This window comes from Athene cunicularia (assembly GCF_003259725.1).
Source record: "Athene cunicularia isolate RWA chromosome Z unlocalized genomic scaffold, athCun1 chrZ_part2, whole genome shotgun sequence".
NCBI lineage: Eukaryota > Metazoa > Chordata > Aves > Strigiformes > Strigidae > Athene > Athene cunicularia.
The window spans coordinates 17,345,712-17,366,847 of record NW_020799143.1 but is presented as its reverse complement, the minus strand read 5'-3'; the positions used below and the strand labels follow the sequence as shown (position 1 = coordinate 17,366,847).

Below are 21,136 nucleotides of genomic sequence, written 5' to 3'. Positions count from 1 at the left end.
TCCGGTCCGAGGGTGGGGGAGAGACAGGTGGCAACATGGTCTCAGGTTCCAGCAGGGCCTAAACCACCACAGCCTTTTTTGGCACCTAATGTGGGGCCCAAGAGGGTTGAGATAAGGATAAACCCTGACCAGAGTGTGTTAGAGCAGTCTGTTAGGTGTAATCTTTCTGGGTTTATTTGTATTGTTTGATAAGGAACATTGGCAGTGCTGGCCCACTTGCTTGCATGGTGGGGCTAGATTAAATCTTATATCCACTGTGTGATCCCAGTGCTGGTGTTTGGTGGTGGTGGAAAAAGTATCAAAGGTCTTGCTTTGCTATACTGGGTACTGACTGCTTATAATGTGTTCGTATCACTGCTTGTGGGGGTGAACAGGTACCTGTTTGCTGCCTGGGCTTTTGTTAGGGGTCTCACCCCCTCTATGAGTGAGCCAGGGGAAGAGATACTCCCTGTTTTGGAGAGTTTTAACTATCCTTGGAGCATCCAGGCCAGTGTGTTTGTGGCGCTGTGCTCTCTGGGTGTCTGCCAGATCTCATTTTGAGCCATGTGGTATTTCTCCAATAATAGCACCACCTGGAAACCTGCCCCAAAGTTGGATAATTATGAGTGGCAAGGTGTGTGGGAAAAGATGGGCAAGTGCCTGAGTCGGTGGTCACCCCAACATTTTGGAATTTCACTCCCAAACAAATGCAGAGCCCTGATAAACTGGTGGAGTACTTAGAACAGGTGTGTTACCAATCTAACAAATCCCAGGAGACACAAATTGCTGTGATGTGCTGGGGACTTGCCCATGCCTACCATGTTCTCTTTAACACTACTCACTGCCCTCAAGGGGGAAAAAGGGCTGCAGGATCTGAAAGTGAACTTACCGGGCCGGGGGAACAGGCAGAGGCAGTATCAGTTGCCTCCACCAGCACAGCAGCTGAGCCAAAGAGACAGCCAGTGCTGGTGTCAATTGTCCCCACTAGTGCAGCAGTAGGGCCAGAAGGACAGGTAGAGGCAGTGTCAGTCACCCCGATACAGAAAACCAAATATACCAAAAAGTCAGCTCACAAAGTGGGGGATGGAGATGAGCCAGGCGCAGCATGGGAACAGGGGGAAGGGCCAGAGGTGTTCGTCTGATCTCTATCCCCAACTGAGCTGCGAGATAATGCAGAAGCATTTCAGCCGCCTTCCAGGCTAGCAGATTTGCACCTGACTGCTCCGATGCTGGGATAGTGGAGTTGGTGTTCTGCAATTGGAGGGAAGAGTGGCCAAGCAGCTGGGATCTTTGTCCAGGGAGTCTGGCATTGACAGGGCACTAGGGAGACAGACTCAAACCCTCACCCTTTGGAGGTGACTCCTGCTCAGTGTAAGGGAGAGGTACCCATACAAGGATGATTTCCTATGTCGGTTAGGCAAGTGGACCAACACTGAGAAAGGCATCCAAAACCTCAGGGAACTGGCTGTGTTTGATATGGCTTATGGTGATCTGAGTGATGAGCAGTCACCCATAGACACAGATAAGGCCCTTTGCACACAACTGATGTGGCGAAAGTTCCTGCAAAGTGCACCAGAAGCACGTTTTAAAGCATTGGGGATAGTGTCCTGATGGCGAGACACCCACACTCAAACAGTGGATGAAGTGGTTGTCCATCTCTGGCAATATGAGGAAAATCTCCCTTCATCTCAACATTCCTGGGTCTCAGCTGTGGAGGAACTGTCTCAGAGGGTCCAGAAAATGGAAGAGGACATGTCCTACATTCCAACTGCATGGGCTGTTGTCTCAGCCATTAGAAGTAAACGTTTCCCCACCCAAGAGAAAGACAGCAGAAGGCATACACCACGGGGCACCCTGTGGTTTTTCTTCTGTGACCATGGAGAAAACATGAGGAGATGGGAAGGACAGCCCACTGCTGCCCTAGCTGCACGAGTAGAGCAGCTGAAAGGGAAGACCACCATGAAAGGGGAGTCTTCCAAGAAAAAAACGCAGCTCCAGTATCCAGTCAGAAATCCCTCAGACAGAATAGAATGGTCAACGTTATGCCTGACCCTCTTGAGGGGACCAGTGAATCATTCTTAAGTGAGTGATGGTGAGCAGGATTAGAGGGGCCCTGCCTCCAGCCAGGTGGAGGAAAGGGATAATTGGATTTACTGGACAGTGTGGATCCCATGGCCTGGCACATCAGACCCACAAGAATATAAGGCCGTGGTAGGTACTGGTGCACAGTGATGCCACTTGATCCGCCAAGCTGATGGCACCCTGATGCCATCGAGCTACAATGGCGTTGAACCCATCTGTATCTCCAGAGTGACAGGGGGATCCAAACAGCTGATCTTACTGGAAGCTGAAGTGAGCCTGACTGGGAAGGACTGGCATAAGCACCCCATTGTGACTGGCCCAAATGCCCCGTGCATCCTGGGCATCAACTATCTCAGGAGAGGGAACTTCAAAGACCCAAAAGTGTACCGGTGGGCTTTTGGTATAGCTGCCCTGGAGGAGGTTGAAGAGTTGTCCACCTTACCCGGCCTCTCAGAGGATCCCTCAGTGGTGGGGCGGCTTAAGGTTGAGGAGCAGCGAGTGCCGATTGCTACCAGGACGGTGCACCGGCGGCAGTACCGCACCAACCGAGATTCCCTGGTCCCCATCCATCAGCTGATCTGTCAACTAGAAAGCCAGAAGGTGATCAGCAAAACTCACTCCCCCTGCAACAGCACTGTATGGCCAGTTAGAAAGCCTAATGGTGAATGGAGGCTAACTGTGGACTACCGTGGCCTGAATGGAGTTACGCCAGCAATGAGTGCTGCAGTGCCGGACATGCTAGAGCTCCAGTATGAATTGGAGTCGAAGGCAGCCAAGTAGTACGCCACGATTGACATTGCTAACGTGTTTTTCTCCATTCTGATAGTGACAGGCCACAGTTTTTGTTCACTTGGAAGGCTGCTGTATGGAGTCCCACACGATGGGTCACTGAAGCAGCTGAGGGACAGGGTGAATCGAGCCAGTTCGCAGAGGTGAAAGCCATCCAGCTTGCTTTGGATATTGCTGAGCGGGAAAAGTGACCAAGGCTCTACCTTTACAACGACGCGTGGGCAGTGGCGAATACCCTGTGGAAATGGCTGCAGCAATGGAAGCAGAACAACTGGCAACATAGGGGTAAAACCGTCTGGGCTGCTGAAGTATGGCAGGACGTTGCAGCCCGGGTGGAAAACCTCATTGTGAAGGTACGCCATGTGGATGCCCATGTACTCAAGAGTCGGGCCACTGATGAACATCGACACAACCAGCAGGCAGACCAAGCTGCTAAGATCAGAGTGGCTCAGGTGGACTTGGACTGGCAGCGCAAAGGTGAACTGTTCATAGCCCGGTGGGCCCATGAGACCTCAGGTCACCAAGGTAGAGATGCAACATACAGGGGGGGCTTGAGATTGAGGGGTGGACCTCGCCCTTGACATGTTTGCAGAGATCATCCACGGATGTGAGACATGTGCTGCAATCAAACAGGCCAAGCGGGTGAAGCCCCAGCGAAATGGAGAGCGATGGCTGAAATATAGATATGGAGAGGCCTGGCAGATCGACTACATCACACTGCCACAGACCCGCCAAAGCAAGTGCCACGTGCTCACAATGGTGGAAGTAACCACTGGAAGGCTGGAAACTTATCCAGCGCCTCATGCCACCGCCCGGAACACCATCCTGGGCCTTGAAACCCGTGTCCTGTGGCGACACGGCACCCAGAGAGAATTGAGTCAGACAACGGGACCCACTTCCGAAACAACCTCATAAATGCCAGGGCAGAAGAAGACGCCATCAAGTGGGTCTACCACATCCCCTACCACGCACCAGCCTCTGGGAAGATCAAGCACTACAATGGACTGTTAAAAACCACATTGAAAACACTGGGAGTGGGGACCTTCAAAGACTGGGACATGCATCTAGCAAAGGCCACCTGGCTAGTCAACACAAGAGGATCTGCCAGTTGAGCTGGCCTGGCTCAGTCAAACCTCCACGTGCTGTAGATGGGGATAAAGTCCCTGTGGTGCACATGAGGGATGTGCTGGGAAAAATGGTCTGCTTTAGTCCTGCGCCAGGCAAAGATAAAGACAAACCCATCCAGGGAATTGCTTTTGCCCAAGGACCTGGGTGCACCTGATGGGTGATGCAGGACAGCGGAGAGGTCCGATGCGTACCACAGGGGGACTTGATTCTGGGTGAGAACACGCCGTGAATTATGCTGTGCCTTTGTAAATTGTTATTCTGTGATTGTTAACTGCTAAATGGCAGCTGGACGTGACACAGATGGTATAGAACAAAGGGGTGGATTACGTCCCGGTTCAGCTGGGACAGGGTTTAGAGAGAGAGGGGGAAGGGATCTCCAGCCAGGTTATTCATACCATGCTGATGTCAGGTCCGGCACTGCAACGCGGGAACTTTTTTTTTCTTTGTGGCTTTGGTGATGGGGAGCACACGTCGGGCTGTCCATAACCATTGTGGTATTTCTCTGTATATCTTTTGTCTTGTTCACTGTTATTGCTGTTTATTGTTGTTATCATTGTTACTGTTGTTGTTCAGATTGCTTATTACACTGTTGTATTAAATTTCTTCTTATTTTAACCTGGGGTTTGTGCCCTACTTGTGTCTGGTGGCGGGGGACAACAACAACATGGTCTCCTGTCCCGGCAGGGCTTAAACCAACACACTGGTACCCTTGCTTGCTATATCCGCGCGGTATATCTCTTGTTCTGTTCATTGTTATTACTGTATTGTTATCGTTGTTCAGTTTGTTGTTGTTGTTGCACTGTTATATTAAATTTTTCCTTATTTCAACCTTGGGATTTATATCTCACTCCTTGCGCCCTCTGGTCCGAGGTGCCAGTGACAATGTGGTCTCAGGTCCTGGCAGGGCCTAAACCGCCACATTCGGGTATATCCTGTTCTCTGAATCACATAATGCCTAACTGATGTCTGCTGCTTGTCTTCACTGTTTTCGTTTCACCCCTCTGAATGTTATACCCAAGTTCTTTTGAGATAAATTAAATTTGCTGTTATTACCAGTGCAGCTTATCAAAGCTAGATAGTCTTCAATAGGTAACATTGCAGGAGGAGAGGCAGACGACTGTCCTTTAGTCTGGACACATTCTCCCACACCCTTCTACTTTCTTGTTCCTGCTGGGATTAGTCTGACTTCATTGTTGGTCATTCTGCAGCACCTGTCCAGGAGTCGTTATGGGGGAGGAGCAGGAATTTACCTCCTTGGCCCTTAATGGACCCCAGAAGCAATGGTTCTTTACAAACCATGTAATCTGATAATTTTTATGTAAATTTTAGAAGTGGGGGGATACTCTCTGCTGCCTAGGCAAGATTGGAGATAGTTTTAAAGAAGTATTTTTAGAAGGGCTGGAGGGCTGACAGGAAATTATACCTTAGTGTCTAGGAGGTCTCATTAAAAGTAGGACTTAGTTAAGATGAATTATTGCAATAGGAAAAATTAACTAAGTGACCTGGAAAGATGATGTCTGCGGGTAGCTGTCAGCACTAGATATGGCAAATTCAGTTTGTTGTTTGGTTTGGTGTTTTTTTTTCTCCTTTCACTCCTGATGTAGTTCTGAAGGATTCTGCTGTGATCTGTATCATTCTAGCATCTCAGATCTAAGAAAGGGGAATTAAAGTGAAAATGAAGGCTTACTATCATGCAAATATATAGCTTGAGTAGCTTTCAAGTGATAAAATGGAATTATGAGCATTTATAAGTACTAGAGCTACTACAATAATGTAATCTTGTGGTACTTAAATCTGAATTCAGGTTTTTTGATTTGGGTTTTGTAGAAATTTTTTTAATGCAAGTGCATCCATGCTTATGAGTCTGGCTTTTTTTCTGCCTGACAGCTGAGAGAGTTTGCTCTTATGTAAATGAGATGAGTAGTTCAAAGTTGTAAGGAGTTAAAAATGTTAAGCAATACGGATGAGGATTGCTTTCTTTATGCTGTTTATGTTTTACCAGAGTAATACAAATTACTACAGAAGGTGGCCTTGCTCCACAGATTCTTTTTGGTCTGTCTTTGAAGCTCCATTTAGCATGCAGAGAGAAGATGTTGTTTTACAAGTCAGACAGTAGCTGTGGAGTTTACCACTGAGCCTGCTCTAGCCAGAGGACCACTTCGCTCAATCTGACCCTACACTATTTTAGGCACTGCTGAGAGTTTGTCCTTTTGAAGAGTCAGCACTTAATTGGCACAACATTTGAGCTTCTCTTCTTTTCAGTAAATTACAGGTCAAAGCTAGCCAAATGTATGGCATATAGTCACAGAGTAGAGGACAGACTGTGTTCTGCACAGATGTTGGAGGTAAATCCTTTTTGTGAGCTAGTATAAACGGAGAACTAATTGTGTGGGATTTGCACTCTGCTTCCAGAGCATGATGGATCTGCCGTGGGATGATTGTTTTCATTTTGCTCAGATGTTTGTCGCACCAGATTCATTTATGTTCTCCACACACAAAGTCACTGCTTTATTTTAAGGCAAAAAAGCATCATAGACTCTAAATAGCCTGAAAAATAAAAAAGTGTAATAGTTATTTACAGAATAGCAGCCCTGCACATGGTGTTTCCTGTAGAATTTAATCACTCTTTAAGCTGTAGTTTAGTCCCTTTTTCCTGTGCTGAATTCTCTGCTGAGATTTCTTCAGATACTAGTTGAGTCAATAGCACTGAATTTGAAGATAGTGGAAAAGGGTTGTCTGAGAGTGGGAAAAGGAAAGCTCTTCTTTGGAAGGGAGACAGGATTTGGCAGAACAGGAAGACTGGAGTGGCAGTGTGGAAGACTAATTAGCGTTTCAGCCCAGCTGACAATCATAGAAGGGTCTATCTGGTTAATGAAATACAGGAGAACATAAAACTTCAAATGTGTTAGCTGCTAGGAAGAGATGAATAATCTATCTTGGCTTTGGAGCTCTTCCAAACAATTGTAATATTCCTGCATAGGCTTGTCTTTTATTTAAATTAGAAGTGTCTGGGAAGCTACAGAAGGGCAGGGACTATAACCTAAACTTTAAGAACTGAGAAAGAGCTAATTGTATGGTATGTAGGAAAGCATGCTAAAGAATAGGAGATGCGCTCTTAGAACTCAGAGGGAAATCCCTTTTATACTGAATGGGCAACAAGACATCTCCAGATAGTAATCCTAATTTCAGTTATCCTGTGTTTTTAGAAGTTGAAAAATCTTCCTAGTTGAAATGAGCAAAATCTTTATGTACATGATTGTAAAGGAATTGTCATAGGTGGTTTTGTTCGTGCTGGTATATTTACTGGCAAGCACAATTGATCAAAAGTCAAAAGACATTAGGTAGACACAAGATGCTCTGACAAGTCAATTTCCTATCAGATATCAGTTACTTCAAAGGTGTCAACAAAAACATAAGGCAAGTCAAAATAATTTCAGATTGTCTTTTATGGGAGCTAGAATCTGAAGGCTGAAAAATTTTGTATGTTCTATATGGCAAAAAAGTGAGTTAGAAATTATATATCCCAAGTTGGATGTTTGCTGAAAGAGCTTGAAAGGAATTTATTTGGAAGTATATGATACTTTAGTCATACTTGTGATTGAAGTCCCTTACTTGTGAATGGGAGGATGTCTCATTTGGAAGTCTATGAAGCTAAAAATTGCTTCCTTACCACAGCAGTGAAAGTAGATGTTGTCTGTAATGTTCCGCAACTTTGCAAGAGTAAATTTACTTGAAGACTAAATATGTGTGAGCCTACTTACTTACAATCAATGCTTTAATACAGAAAGAGCAATTTCTTCACCAAGAGTTTAGGTTTGGGAGGTAGGTGGCTTGGTAATCTAATCTTTGTTAAAATACGTTGACATTCTCTGAATCTTTCTTTTGGCTGCTTTGCAAAGGTCAACACACTGGCACTGAACAGTCTGGTTAGTCTGCTTGCTCCTAGCTTGTATACATGGATTTCCTACTGAGTGCCTGATAAAAACATCCAATCTGAAGCATGCTGGGACTTGATTCAGATAAAAACAAATGTCCCAGTAGCTGTTTCTGATCTCTGCAGACAATTCTTTTCTGACTTCACAAGATACCAGAGGCAAAACTTCCTTAAAGATTTGTTCAACTGTTGGTTCAGTAGCAAAAGAAGGGTCTAGACTAGTGCCTAGATATGTCTTGCCATTTTTCTTGAATTTTAAATAATACGTTACTTGCTGTTACTGTTGCCACCAGTAGCCTCTGACTGTGGGTATGCAGTTCAATTAAAGAAGCACAAAGCCAATGTACCAAGTAAAGTCAATTTCCTACTGAAAACTTCCAAAACCGTCAGAAAATGACAGTAAGGGCTCACACTAAAGGATATATCAATTTGTTTGTGAGACTTGGGCCATAAGTTTAAAACAGTATTATGTGTTCTGTGTCAGACTGCAGAGAAGTTTTACCTTCTTACTAGATAGCAGGTTTTTTCAGAGTGATTTTCTTCCCTGTCCCCTTCCTCCCCTGCCTCTATTTTTTTTCGGTCAGAAAATTGATCACTGTTCTTCATCTACTAGTGCTCCTTGTGTTGAACCTGATGCCATGTGTATCATTATGATGAATGATAAACTACTTTAAAAAAAAATCAAAACGAAATAAAAACACACACCCCTCCTGCCCCCAACACAAAACATCAAACCCATGCCAGAATTGCTTGTATTTTTTTCACTCTGTTTTTTATTATGACTTCTGGAGGTTCTAGGAAATGCAAATTTCCTATCTGTAAATGGTAACTTTGGAACTTACTCTATCTTTACTTCAAAGCCACTATCTCCTAGATTGGAGAATAAGATATGGAGACTGATGTCCTGGGTGTAACTGGTGATGGGGTGATGTCTACAAACGTGCTTGGAACAGGTAGTAAGAGTTATAAAGCTAGAAAAAATAATAGAGTGTCGGGCAGGTAATTCTGTGCAAAGAAGGCAAGAAAGATAAATACAGGATTTCACTTTGCTCTGTGTTGGAGGTACTATGGGAATGGTTACACTGGATGAACATTAAGTTTTGTTAGAGCAAGTACTTTTTTTTTTTTAAAACCAGAAGTTGGTTTACACATAAATAAATTTAGCAATTTCAGCCTTTTTGTTAAGTTTGAGAACCGTCTATGCAAACAGAGTATTTCCCACTTCATTCTAAATTTAAGGATCCTTGATACTCTATCTTGAGCCATATTTAAAAACTTAAAGTAAGGGTGTGAGAGGCTGGGTGGAAGAGTAACTGTATTTTCAGATGATCTAAAGGCTTAATTTCAGGAAGGAATGGTTTAATCATATATGTAACCCTATTGGCAGCCATTGTATCAAAGGGTGCGCATATATACAAACCCTTGAACAGAGTGTGCATTTATATATGTATCAGTGTAGAATGGGTTAATCACCATCTAAACTCATGTAGTTTGACAGTGAAGTTCTGTCATGGTACAGAGGAAATACTGTGCTGTTTGTTACTGGGATTTGTTTCTGTTTTCAGGTTACTACTTTTATTCATACAAATTTATTTTATCTTTTGTAGGAAAGAATTAATACTGTCTGGCACTTTAAATCCACTTAAAGATTTGCATCTTGGAAAACTGGCGTTAACCAAGTTTCCAAAGAGTCCAGAAACATGGATTCATAGGTTTGTTTCCCTTGCCTTCTGTTGCCTCACCAAACTTAAACCTTTTTCCTAGGGCTTTTTTTTCCTTGTGCTTGGGTTAAGGAAAGCCATAAATGAAAGAGGACATCTGAAGATATAGCAGACTCTTTGAACCAGTCATTGTAAAGTACTGTGCTTTTGGAGTTACCTGCCTGTATTTTCAACTTAGAACTAAAATACACATCTTTTTTGCTGCATATTTTTAAAATAAACTTTGGAGGTGAGAGAACTTTTGTAAAACTTTATCATGTCTTAACAGCACCTAAAATTCTCAGCCTGAGAATTCTCATTCCATCAGTAGTAAGTATTTGAGCATTGTGGGTTTCTCCCTCTTCTCCTCCTCCAACTTACTGTTATATTGCTTGTCTACAGGCATATCGGAAAGGCAAGGATCTGTAAAAGCTAATGTTTATAACCAAAACTGGATTCTTTTCCAGTGCTGGTCTTCCTGGTTTGGTGAATTTATTTTTATAATTTCTAACTTAAGTAATGCCATTAAGTCACTGCTACTAAATATTAAAATAAGAGTGCACTTTTGGAAAAGATAACTCCAGAGTTACTCAAATGCACAAAGCTAAATTTCTCAGTCATGCCTGACTGTATTTAAATGTCTGTAGCACAGCCAAGTGAAGTATAGATCCATTGCTCAACTTTCTTTGAAAAAAAAAAACCAAAACAAACTTTGGTAGGTGTGTGACTGTTTTCATGATGTGTTTTTCACAGCATAGCTCATCCTTTTATATAAAGAGATTTGAATGTAACACATTAGAAAGCAGCTCACAATGTTTGCATTTCACATGGCCAGCATTAGGACAACTGTAAAGTTGATACCCCCTTAGGGAACTAATACTCTATCCATAAATAATGCATCAGTCATATTGATAATATGAAATTTTGGAAGAGGGAGTTGTTCCTTGCTTTTAAACTCATACACCGTTCTTTGAGTGCATGAGCTTAAAATTCTCTGTTAACCTAGAATGTAATACATGGAATATTCCTAGGTGTTTCTTAACTTATAATCATCTCCATAATTTCTCTTAAGTTCTTTCTTAGTAGCACTGATAGAGCAAAAACAATGATGAATTTTTGTAATGTTGGTTTTGAATTTGTTGTTCTTCAACTTCTTTTCATCGTCTCCATGCTACTGACTTATGCTGCTTGATTTGAAGCAAAAGGAGTATTTAGAAACCATGGCAAAAAATCTTGCACTTTGTCCTGGTTTAGCCTTTCCTATGTGGTAACAAACACTGGAAGACCATTTTTTGCATGTAACTAGTGCTGAACGTGGTGCCATACATATCATTATGATGATCAACACATTTTTATTAAATTAGTCAGAATGGTAGGTTCTTAATATTTATGTACATCTTAGACAGAATTTTTTATTATTTTTATAACTTTTATGCAATCTTAAATTAGGAGTATTTTGGTGGTGGTGTTCTTTTTCATATTTGCTTAAAACAGAAAAGTATACTTGAGGCTGACTGTACAGATGTTTGGCTTGGAGTTGGATGTGCTGACTGACTGATACAAGTCAGAAATAACACGTGCAAGAATTTTATTTCTGCATCAGCATAGTGGTTGATTTTGTCCTTTCTGTTCTCCCATGACACCAAATTTCAGACAGAAGTGCAAAAAAGTAGAATGGAGCAATTATAAAAATCAGTAAAACATCTTGTTTTTTTTCTTACATATGGCAAATACACTCACTAAACATATCAAAATACTAAAAAAATAGAGATATTGAAATTTTGCCATACGGCTCTTTTGCTGTACATTTTGGGGGGGGTTGGGTAGGTCATGTGCATATAGAGTCAGTGTATCTATTGATTGCACAGTTGTCACTGAATAACTGTTCATTTGCAGTGATTCCAGGAACAGCAGTAGTAATAGCAATAGGAACATGCATACAGTGACAGAAGAAATCAGATTTTTTTTTCCCTTCAAATTTATTGGAGAAAATGTTCTTATAAAAACCTCCAAAATAATACCATTATATTCATGAGTACCAAAAATACATTTTAAATCTATACATCTAAGGTTGTGCTTGTCTGTCTTCCTCCCATGCAGAAAGTCTAGAAGGTAGCTCATCTTCAGTTTATAAATTTTTTTGCTTTTGTTATAGCCACGGAGACTATAAAGTCTGTATTTTTTCCACACGTTCCTGTATATATCATTTACCTGAATTCATTATTTTTAAAAATAATTTTAAGAAACTGAAATAGTCTAATTATTTTTGATCCTAAAATTATGGTTTTACTCAGAAGACAACGTTAATGAGGTAATATTTATCTTTTGTTAAAGGAATGTCTACTCATTTAGCTTTCATGCCCAGACATTTTTGGAATTTCCCATTTCTTGCAAATATGCTGATTGAAGTGAAAAATTACTGGATGGTGATGTTTGGATCAAACACATTTTTAAAAAGCGAAAATTAAGTCTTCAAAATTACTGCATTTCATAAAAGGAAGTTACACAACAAAGAGCATGGTGTATTTGGCTGTACACCCTTAGTTAAAACAAATGTTATATAGAAAGCTAGGGTATGAACACTGGCTTCAGTCTACTGCTTGTGATTTCTGCTGAGAAATTCAGTCAGTTTAAAAATTGCATTCTTATAAATTATCTTTAATATTGTGTTCCAGTAGTTTAAATATTTTTTAGAATACCTAAGAGAAAAAGGCAGTGTAAATGAAAAAAAAATAAACAAGAATATTATATTTGTTTCCAAATTAGAGAAAAAGCAAATGGGTTATCAAATATTTTTGTTAATAGGGGTTGGCTTACCTGTTTTTTTATTTATATGTGAATTGCAAAATAGAATTATCTTTTTAAAGAAAATTAATTTATTGATTGATTTCTTTTAACTAGGAGTTACACCTTTCTGCAAGTAGCAGTTAATTGGTTTTGGAAATTATGTGAGCCAGTACAAAACAGAAAAACCTGTGTCACGGACTGGAGGATGTCTAGCTTTCCAGAATATTCCACATGGACCCATTGCAATTCTCTTGACACATGCCACTCTGGAAATCTACATATCTGTGATCCCTTTTTGTAGCATCCTTTTGTGTAGGATCTGCAGATGCACATTTTCTGCAGCATTGAGAACACCTCTCAAAATACTCATCTGAAAATACTACTAAAATGCTATTAAAAGTCAGTCCAAAGCAAAATTAAAAATCCATGTAGGAATCTGTGTTAATCTCAGTCACTTCAAAACAAATATGTATAGTTTAGCAGCAAAACCAGTTGGATGGTTATATTTAACAGCTCTTGAATCCATAAGTCTTTTGCACTTTCTGCTGGTGATGTGCAGAAAGTAATTTGGCTTGCTGTATGCAGTACTGACAAGTGTAAAAAATAGTCACAAAGCACAATTAAATTTTTCTTACTGAATCATTTTTTTCTGTTTGATTTTGAATTCTTTAGTTCTATACAATTCTCTGAAAGAGGAGCTCATTAGAAATCTTTTTTCTTGCAAGATAGTTCTTGCATTTTTTTTAATAAATTTGCTGTTTCTTTCTGGTTTAGTATGCTGTAAGTAGCTATGACCTCTTACAGTGAGTGAACAAATACAACTAGAGCTAAATTATTTTGGACTGTGATCATAAAGCCATAGCTTTCAGTATGGAAGGAGTTCAGATGGTTATGTTTACTATTATCATTTAGTTACAATGTAATTGAGGTAATTGAAATATCAGAAAGGTTTGATTTATTTATATAAATGAAAAATCTTTTTCCTGTTAAAATTGCTCTCTGACCATTAACACTGTATGTACATCCTTTAACCAGACGATGGGTGCTGCAACAACTAATTCAGGAAAACTCCTTGCCCAGTCTTGTGACTAAAGGAAACTTGGGAGCAGCACCTCTGGAGAGAATTCACCAACTAGTGCAGGAGGAAATGAATGTCTGCTCTGAAGCTGCTGGAAGATATCCAAGCAACTACAATGCCTGGTCCCACCGCATCTGGGTTTTACAGCGTTTGGGAAAGCTGACTGTCAAGGTACAATAAAATAGTGAATAAATCTTCTTATCAAAAAAATATACTAGTTTGCCAAGCAGATCCTATGACATGGATGGAGAGTATCACATTAAGTTAGCACAGAACACAGGCAGCTAAGAATGTTTTAAAAAAACAGGCGAAATATTGCAGTGAGTCTGTTTTGCATTTTTCTTGCCAATGCAGGTTCTGCTCAGCCAGAAAGAACAGATTTTTCTTGCCTGTGTACAAAGTTCTGTTTGTTGGTTACTTAGTGTTAATGAACTTGCGGCAGGAGCATAGGTGGGACTGTGTGAGATGAAATAAAGGTGCGACAAAATAATTATTCTAGCACTAATCTTGAAATTCCTAATAGAGAAAAAGATAATACATGATGGATATTCTTTTGATAATATAATGCGATGTCTTTTTTTGATGCCCTTATTCAGATTATCTGTGGTTTCAGGGTATTGAAGGACTAAGACATCAGGAATTTCAGAGAAAGCATTGCAGTGGTTGTAACTAGTGTCTTCAGCTCCAACAATATCTTCCTGACAGCATTTAAACTGAGAGATGATGAAGCTATTTCAGCTGCAGCAGGGGACATCTTATGTGGTGGTGAATATTTTCAGATTACATGGTAGTATCTAAAACATTGAGACCTGCAGCAAATTGGATTAGTTAATGAGACGTGGTCTAAAGTAACATCTGCAGTTTTATAATATTCTAAGTTGTTAGAATTTCTTGTAAATATTAGGCCAGTACAATAATACATCACTCACACTTAATGGCAGCTGCTGCATTTTGCCATCCTGCAAATACATAGGGGAGTGAGGAATTTAGTGGAGGTTGTTGAGTCAGAGTAGTCTTTTATTTTTATTTCTTATGGGTCAGCTGCTGCTAACATGGTTGGGTTGTTTGCTGATGTTTCCTGTTAATAGTCACCTGAGAAAGTTTAAAAATAGGTCTATCAGGTAGTAAATGGCAAGTATATTCCAGACTCCATGAGGGAGACAGCCCATAATTTGGGCTCATCTCCCTAGCAAGTTTGTACAAAAAAGTAGTTGTGGAAAACTCACAGACTTACAGGATTGGGATAGATTAGAGGTTAGAAATTAAGATTAGACGTCTATATTAATAGGAAATGGGGACTTTCACATAGGTCTTTAATAGCTTTATTAAAAAGAGGGAGAAGAAATTAGCACTGTTAATTAAAACTTGAGTAATTTTATGCTTCAATTAACAGTAGTTTCAAGATCAGGATAACACCCTGGGTATTTCTTGCACTTGCTATTCCTTACTCATGTAAATAAACAGAAAGAATTCCACTGTGATAGAAATAACTCTTCTCAGAGCTGGAGTTTTCTGTGGAGTTTATTCACTGACAGTTGTCAATGCTTTGTGTGACAAGTCACAAGCATGCCTGTGAAGCAAGTGTTTTTAAATTTGTTCAATCACTCCTGAGTCCATTCACCTTGCCTGCCATCCCAGTTCCCCTACTGGTTGTCTTTTTCTGTTGGTGTCCTGGTTCAGCTAGGATAGGGTTAAGTTTCCCCAGCAGAGAGGGGGAAGGGATCTCCAGCTGGGTTATTCATACCATGCTGATGTCAGGTCCAGTGCAGCAGCGTGGGAAGTTTTTCCTTTGTGGCTTTGGTGATGGGGAGCACGTGGCGGGCTGTCCGTAACCATTGCGGTATTTCTCTGTATATCTTTTGTCTTGTTTATTGTTATTACTGTTTATTGTTGTTTTTCAGATTTGTTTATTACAGGGTTGTATTAAATTTCTTATTTTAACCCGGGGTTTCTGCCCTACTTGTGCCTGAGGGTGGGGGAGGGGCAATGACAATGTGCTCTCCGGACCTGGCAGGGCTTAAACCAACACAAACTTTCTTGGCGTATATCGTGGGTAATAATGTGCAATGTTTAAGCCTTGCCGTGATGAGAGAGCACATTTCCGTTGCCACTCCCGCCCTCCACGCCAGTCAGGCTGGAAGTTAGACACAGACCCCGGCTAAAATAACAAGAAATTTAATACAACAGAGTAATAGAACAATCTGAACAACAACAATATCAATGGTAACAACAATAAACAGCAATAACAGTGAACAAGACAAACGATATACAGAGAAATACCGCTAGCTGGTTTACGGAAAGCAAAGTTCCCTCCAGAGCCCGCCAAAGAGCAAGGAAAAGGTTCCGCCGCTGGACCTGACATCAGCATGGTATGAATAGCCTGGCTGGAGATCCCTTCCCCCTCTCTCTCTGCTGGGGAAAACTTTACTCGATCCTGGCTGAACCAGGACATAATCCACCCCTTTATTCTATACCATCTGCGTCATGTCCAGCCGCTATTTAGCAGTTAATAATAACAAAGTAATAATTTACACAGGCACAGCATAATTCACAGCATGTTTTCACCCAGAATCAAGTCCCCCTGTGGTACACATCGGACCTATCCATTGTCCTGCATCACCCACCAGGCACACCCAGGTCCTTGGGCAAAAGCAATCCCGTGGATGGGTTTGCCTTTACCTTTGCCTGGCGCAGGACTAAACCAGACCATTTTTCCCAATATATTCCTCATGCACACCACAGGGACTTTATCCCCCTCTACAGCACGTGGAGGTCTCTACTGAGCCGGGCCAGCTCAACTGGCAGATCCTCTTGTGTTGACTAGCCAGGTGGCCTTTCCTAGACGCATGTCCCAGTCTTTGAAGGTCCCACCTCCCAGTGCTTTCAGTGTGGTTTTTAACAGTCCATTATAGTGCTCGATCTTCCCAGAGGCTGGTGCGTGGTAGGGGATGTGGTAGACCCACTTGATGGCGTCGTCTTCTGCCCTGGCATTTATGAGGTTGTTTCGGAAGTGGGTCCCGTTGTCTGACTCAATTCTCTCTGGGTGCCGTGTCGCCACAGGACACGGGTTTCAAGGCCCAGGATGGTGTTCCGGGCGGTGGCATGAGGCGCTGGATAAGTTTCCAGCCTTCCAGTGGTTACTTCCACCATTGTGAGCACGTGGCACTTGCTTTGGCGGGTCTGTGGCAGTGTGATGTAGTCGATCTGCCAGGCCTCTCCATATCTATATTTCAGCCATCGCTCTCCATTTCGCTGGGGCTTCACCGGCTTGGCCTGTTTGATTGCAGCACACGTCTCAAATCCGTGGATGATTTCTGCAAAGGTGTCAAGGGCGAGGTCCACCCCTCAATCTCGAGCCCCCCTGTAAGTTGCATCTCTACCTTGGTGACCCAAGGTCTCATGGGCCCACCGGGCTATGAGCAGTTCACCTTTGCGCTGCCAGTCCAAGTCCAAATGAGCCACTCTGATCTTAGCAGCTTGGTCTGCCTGCTGGTTGTGTCGATGTTCATCAGTGGCCTGACTCTTGAGTACATGGGCATCCACATGGCGCACCTTCACAGCGAGGTTTTCCACCTGGGCTGCAATGTCCTGCCATACTTCAGCAGCCCAGATGTTTTTACCCCTATGTTGCCAGTTGCTATGTTTCCATTGCTGCAACCATTTCCACAGGGTATTTGCCACTGCCCACGAGTCAGTGTAGAGGTAGAGCCTTGGCCACTTTTCCTGCTCAGCAATATCCAAAGCAAGCTGGATGGCTTTCACCTCTGCGAACTGGCTCGATTCACCCTGTCCCTCAGCTGCTTCAGTGACCCGTCATGTGGGACTCCACACAGCAGTCTTCCACCGTCAATGTTTTCCCACAATACAACGAGACCCATCAGTGAACAGGGCATATCACTTCTCCTCATCCGTCAGCTCGTTATATGGTGGGGCCTCCTTAGCACGTGTCACCTCCTGCTCTGGTGATATCCCAGAATCTTTGCTCTCTGGCCAGTTCGTAATCACCTCTAATATCCCTGTGTGGCTGGGGTTCCCTATTTGAGCCTGTTGTGTTATCAACGCAACCCATTTACTCCACGAGGCATCGGTTGCATGATGCGTGGAGGAGGCTTTTCCTTTGAACATCCACCCCAGCACCGGCAGTCGGGGTGCCAGGAGGAGCTGTGTTTCAGTGCCGACCACTTCTGAGTCAGCCCAAACTCCTTTGTACGCTGCCAGTATCTCCTTCTCAGTTGGTGTATAATTAGCTTCAGAGCCTTTGTATCCCTGGCTCCAAAAGCCTAGAGCTCGGCCTCAGGTCTCCCCAGGTGCTCTCTGCCAGAGGCTCCAGGTAGGGCCATTCTCTCTGGCTGCGGTGTAGAGCATGTTCTTAACCTCCTGCCCTTCCCAGACTGGCCCGAGGGCTACTGCTTGGGCAATCTCTCGTTTAATCTGTTCAAAGGATTGTTGTTGCTCAGGGCCCCATTCAGAAGCGTTCTTCTTATGGGTTATGTGGTAGAGAGGGCTCACAATCAGGCTGTAGTTCGGGATGTGCATCCTCCAAGACCCCACAGCGCCCAGGAAAGACTGAGTCTCCTTTTTAGAGGTTGGTGGGACCATGGCTATGATCTTGTTTCTCACCTCCATTGGGATGTGGCGATGCCCATCTTGCCATTTTATCCCTAGGAATTGAATTTCCCTTGCAGGCCCCTTGACTTTCTTTTGCTTAATGGCAAAGCCGGCCTTCAGGAGGATTTCAATTATCTTCTTCCCTTTCTCAAAGACTTCCTCGGCTGTGTCCCCCCATACAATGATGTCATCAATATACTGCAGCTGTTCTGGAGCCCCACCTTTCTCCAGTGCAGTATGGACCAGTCCATGGCAAATGGTGGAACTGTGGTTCCACCCCTGGGGCAATCGATTCCAGGTGTACTGGATGCCTCTCCAAGTGAACGCAAACTGTGGCCTGCACTCTGGCGCTATCAGAATACAGAAGAACACGTTAGCAGTGTCAATTGTGGCGTACCACTTGGCTGCCTTCAACTCCAGTTCATACTGGAGCTCGAGCATGTCCGGCACTGCAGCACTCATTGCTGGTGTCACTTCATTCAGGCCACGGTAGTCCACAGTTAGCCTCCATTCACCGTTAGGCATTCTCACTGGCCATACAGGACTGTTGAAGGGTGAGGGAGTTTTGCTGATCACCTTTTGGATTTCTAGTTGACGGATCAGCTGATGGATGTGGACCAGGGAATCTCGGTTGGTGCGGTACTGCTGCCGCAGCATCATCCTTGTAGCAATTGGCACTCGCTGCTCCTCAACCTTAAGCCGCCCCACCACTGAGGGATCCTCTGAGAGGCCGGGTAAGGTAGACAACTCTTCAACCTCCTCCAGGGCAGCTATACCAAAAGCCCACCGGTACCCTTTTGGGTCTTTGAAGTACCCTCTCCTGAGATTGTCTATGCCCAGGATGCACGGGGCATCTGGGCCATTCACAGTGGGGTGCTTATGCCAGTCCTTCCCAGTCAGGGTCACTTCAGCTTCCAGTAGGGTCAGCTGTTGGGATCCCCCTGTCACTCCGGAGATGCAGATGGATTCAACCCCACTGTAGCTCGATGGCATCAGGGTGCACTGTGTGCCAGTGTCCACCAAAGCCTTATACTCTTGTGGGTCTGATGTGCCAGGCCATGGGATCCACACTGTCCAGTAAATCCCATTATCCCTTTCCTCCACCTGGCTGGAGGCAGGGTCCCTCTAATCCTGCTCAGTGTCACTCACTTCTTGAAAGAATGATTTACTGGTCCCCTCAAGAGGGTCAGACATAACGTTCACCGTTCTTTTCTGCCTGGGGGATTTCTGACTGGACACTGGAGCTGTGCTTCTCTTGGAGCACTCCCCTTTTGTGATGGTCTTCCCTTTCAGCTGCTCTACTCGTGTAGCCAGGGCAGCAGTGGGCTGTCCATCCCACCTCCTCATGTTTTCTCCATGGTCAGGGAGGAAAAGCCATAGGGTGCCTCGTGAGTGTGCCTTCTGCTGCCTCTCTCTTGGGTGGGGAAACGTTTACTTCTAATGGCTGAGACATCCGCCCATGCAGGTGGAGTGTAGGACATGACCTCTCCCATTTTCTGGATCCTCTGAGACAGTTCCTCCACAGCTGAAAGTAGGGAATGTTGAGATGAGGGGAGATTTCCCTCATATTGCCGGAGCTTGCCAACCGCTCCATCCACTGTTAGAGTGTGGGTGTCTGTCCACCAGGACACCATTGCCAATGCTTTCAAGTGTGCTTCTGGTGCGCTCTTCAGGAACTTTCGCCACATCAGGTGTGTGCAAGGGGCCTGATCTGGGTCCATGGGTGACTGCTCATCATTCAGATCACCATAGATCATCTCAAACACAGCCAGTTCCCAGAGGTTCTGGATGCCTTTCTCAATGCTGGTCCATTTGCCCAGCTGACATAGGATATCATCCTTGTAGGGGTGCCTCTCCCTTACACTGAACAGGAGTCGCTTCCAAAGGCTGAGGGTTTGAGCCTGTTTCCCTATTTTCCTATCAATGCCAGCATCCTTGGCCAAAGATCCCAGCTGCTTGGCCTCTCTCCCCTCCATCTCAAAAGCACTGGCTCCATTGTCCCAGCATCGGAGCAGCCAGGTGCAAATCTGCTCGCCTCCCAGGCAGCCAAAATCTCTCCGCGTATCTCGCAGCTCGGTCGGGGACAGAGATCGGACAATCACCTCTGGTCCTTCCTCCTGTTCCCCTGATGGGCCTGGCTCATCCTCATCCCTCACTCTGCGAACTGACTTTCTGGTATATTTTGTTTTCTTTATGGGGGCGACTGATACCGGCACTGGCTGGGTCTCTGGCTCAGTCGCTGTGCTGGTGGAGGCGACTGAGCCTGGCTCTGCCTGTTTCCCCGCTTCAGATATTGTTTGTGTGGCCTTTTCTTCACTTTGAGGGCAGCGGGTGGTATTAAAGAGGACACGGTATGCATGGGCAAGTCACCAACACATTGCAGCGATTTGTGTCTCCTGGGATTTGCCAGTTTGGTAACACACCCTTTCTGAGCACTCCATCAGCTTATCAGGGCTTTGCATTTGCTCAGGAGTGAAATTCCAAAGCATTGGGGGTGCCCACCGACTCAGGCCTTTGCCCATCTTTTCCCACACCCCTTGCCACTCACTATTATCTGACCTCGGGCCAGGTTTCCGGGCACTGCTATTGTTAGGGAAGTGCCACATGGACAAACTCAAAATCAGGCAGACATTCAGAAAGCATAGTGCCACAATCACACTGGCCTGCAGGCTCCAAGGATAATTGAAACTCCCAAAAACCGAGAGGATCTCTTCCCCTGGCATAGAGGGGGTGAGACCCCTAACAAAAGCCCAGGCAGTAAACAGGTACCGGCCCACCCCCACCAACAGTGATACAAGCACATTATAAGCAGTCAATAGCTTGTACAGCAAAATAAGACCCTTCATACCTTTTCCACCGATAACAAACACCAGCACTGGGATCATACACTGGATATAAGGATTAATCCAGCCCCACCACGGAAGCAAGTGGGCCAGCATTGCAAACATTTTCTTATCAGACAAATACAAACAGAAAAATTACACCTAACAGATTGCTCTAACACACTCTGGTCAGGGTCTGTCCCTTTTTGATTCTTATTTCAGCCCTCTT

The 21,136-nt window shown here is 43.8% G+C and overlaps 1 protein-coding gene across 1 annotated transcript in view; it reads left to right on the top strand.

Annotated features, from left to right (window-relative positions):
• PTAR1 (protein prenyltransferase alpha subunit repeat containing 1) overlaps nucleotides 1-21,136 on the top strand; it is a gene marked incomplete at its 5' end in the record, with an annotated part of 49,473 nt that overhangs the window by 10,867 nt on the left and 17,470 nt on the right. The window contains 2 exons of the mRNA XM_026866048.1: nucleotides 9,520-9,624; nucleotides 13,435-13,648. Of these exons, the coding sequence (XP_026721849.1) occupies nucleotides 9,520-9,624; nucleotides 13,435-13,648 (319 nt within the window). The remainder of the gene's footprint in view (nucleotides 1-9,519; nucleotides 9,625-13,434; nucleotides 13,649-21,136) is intronic.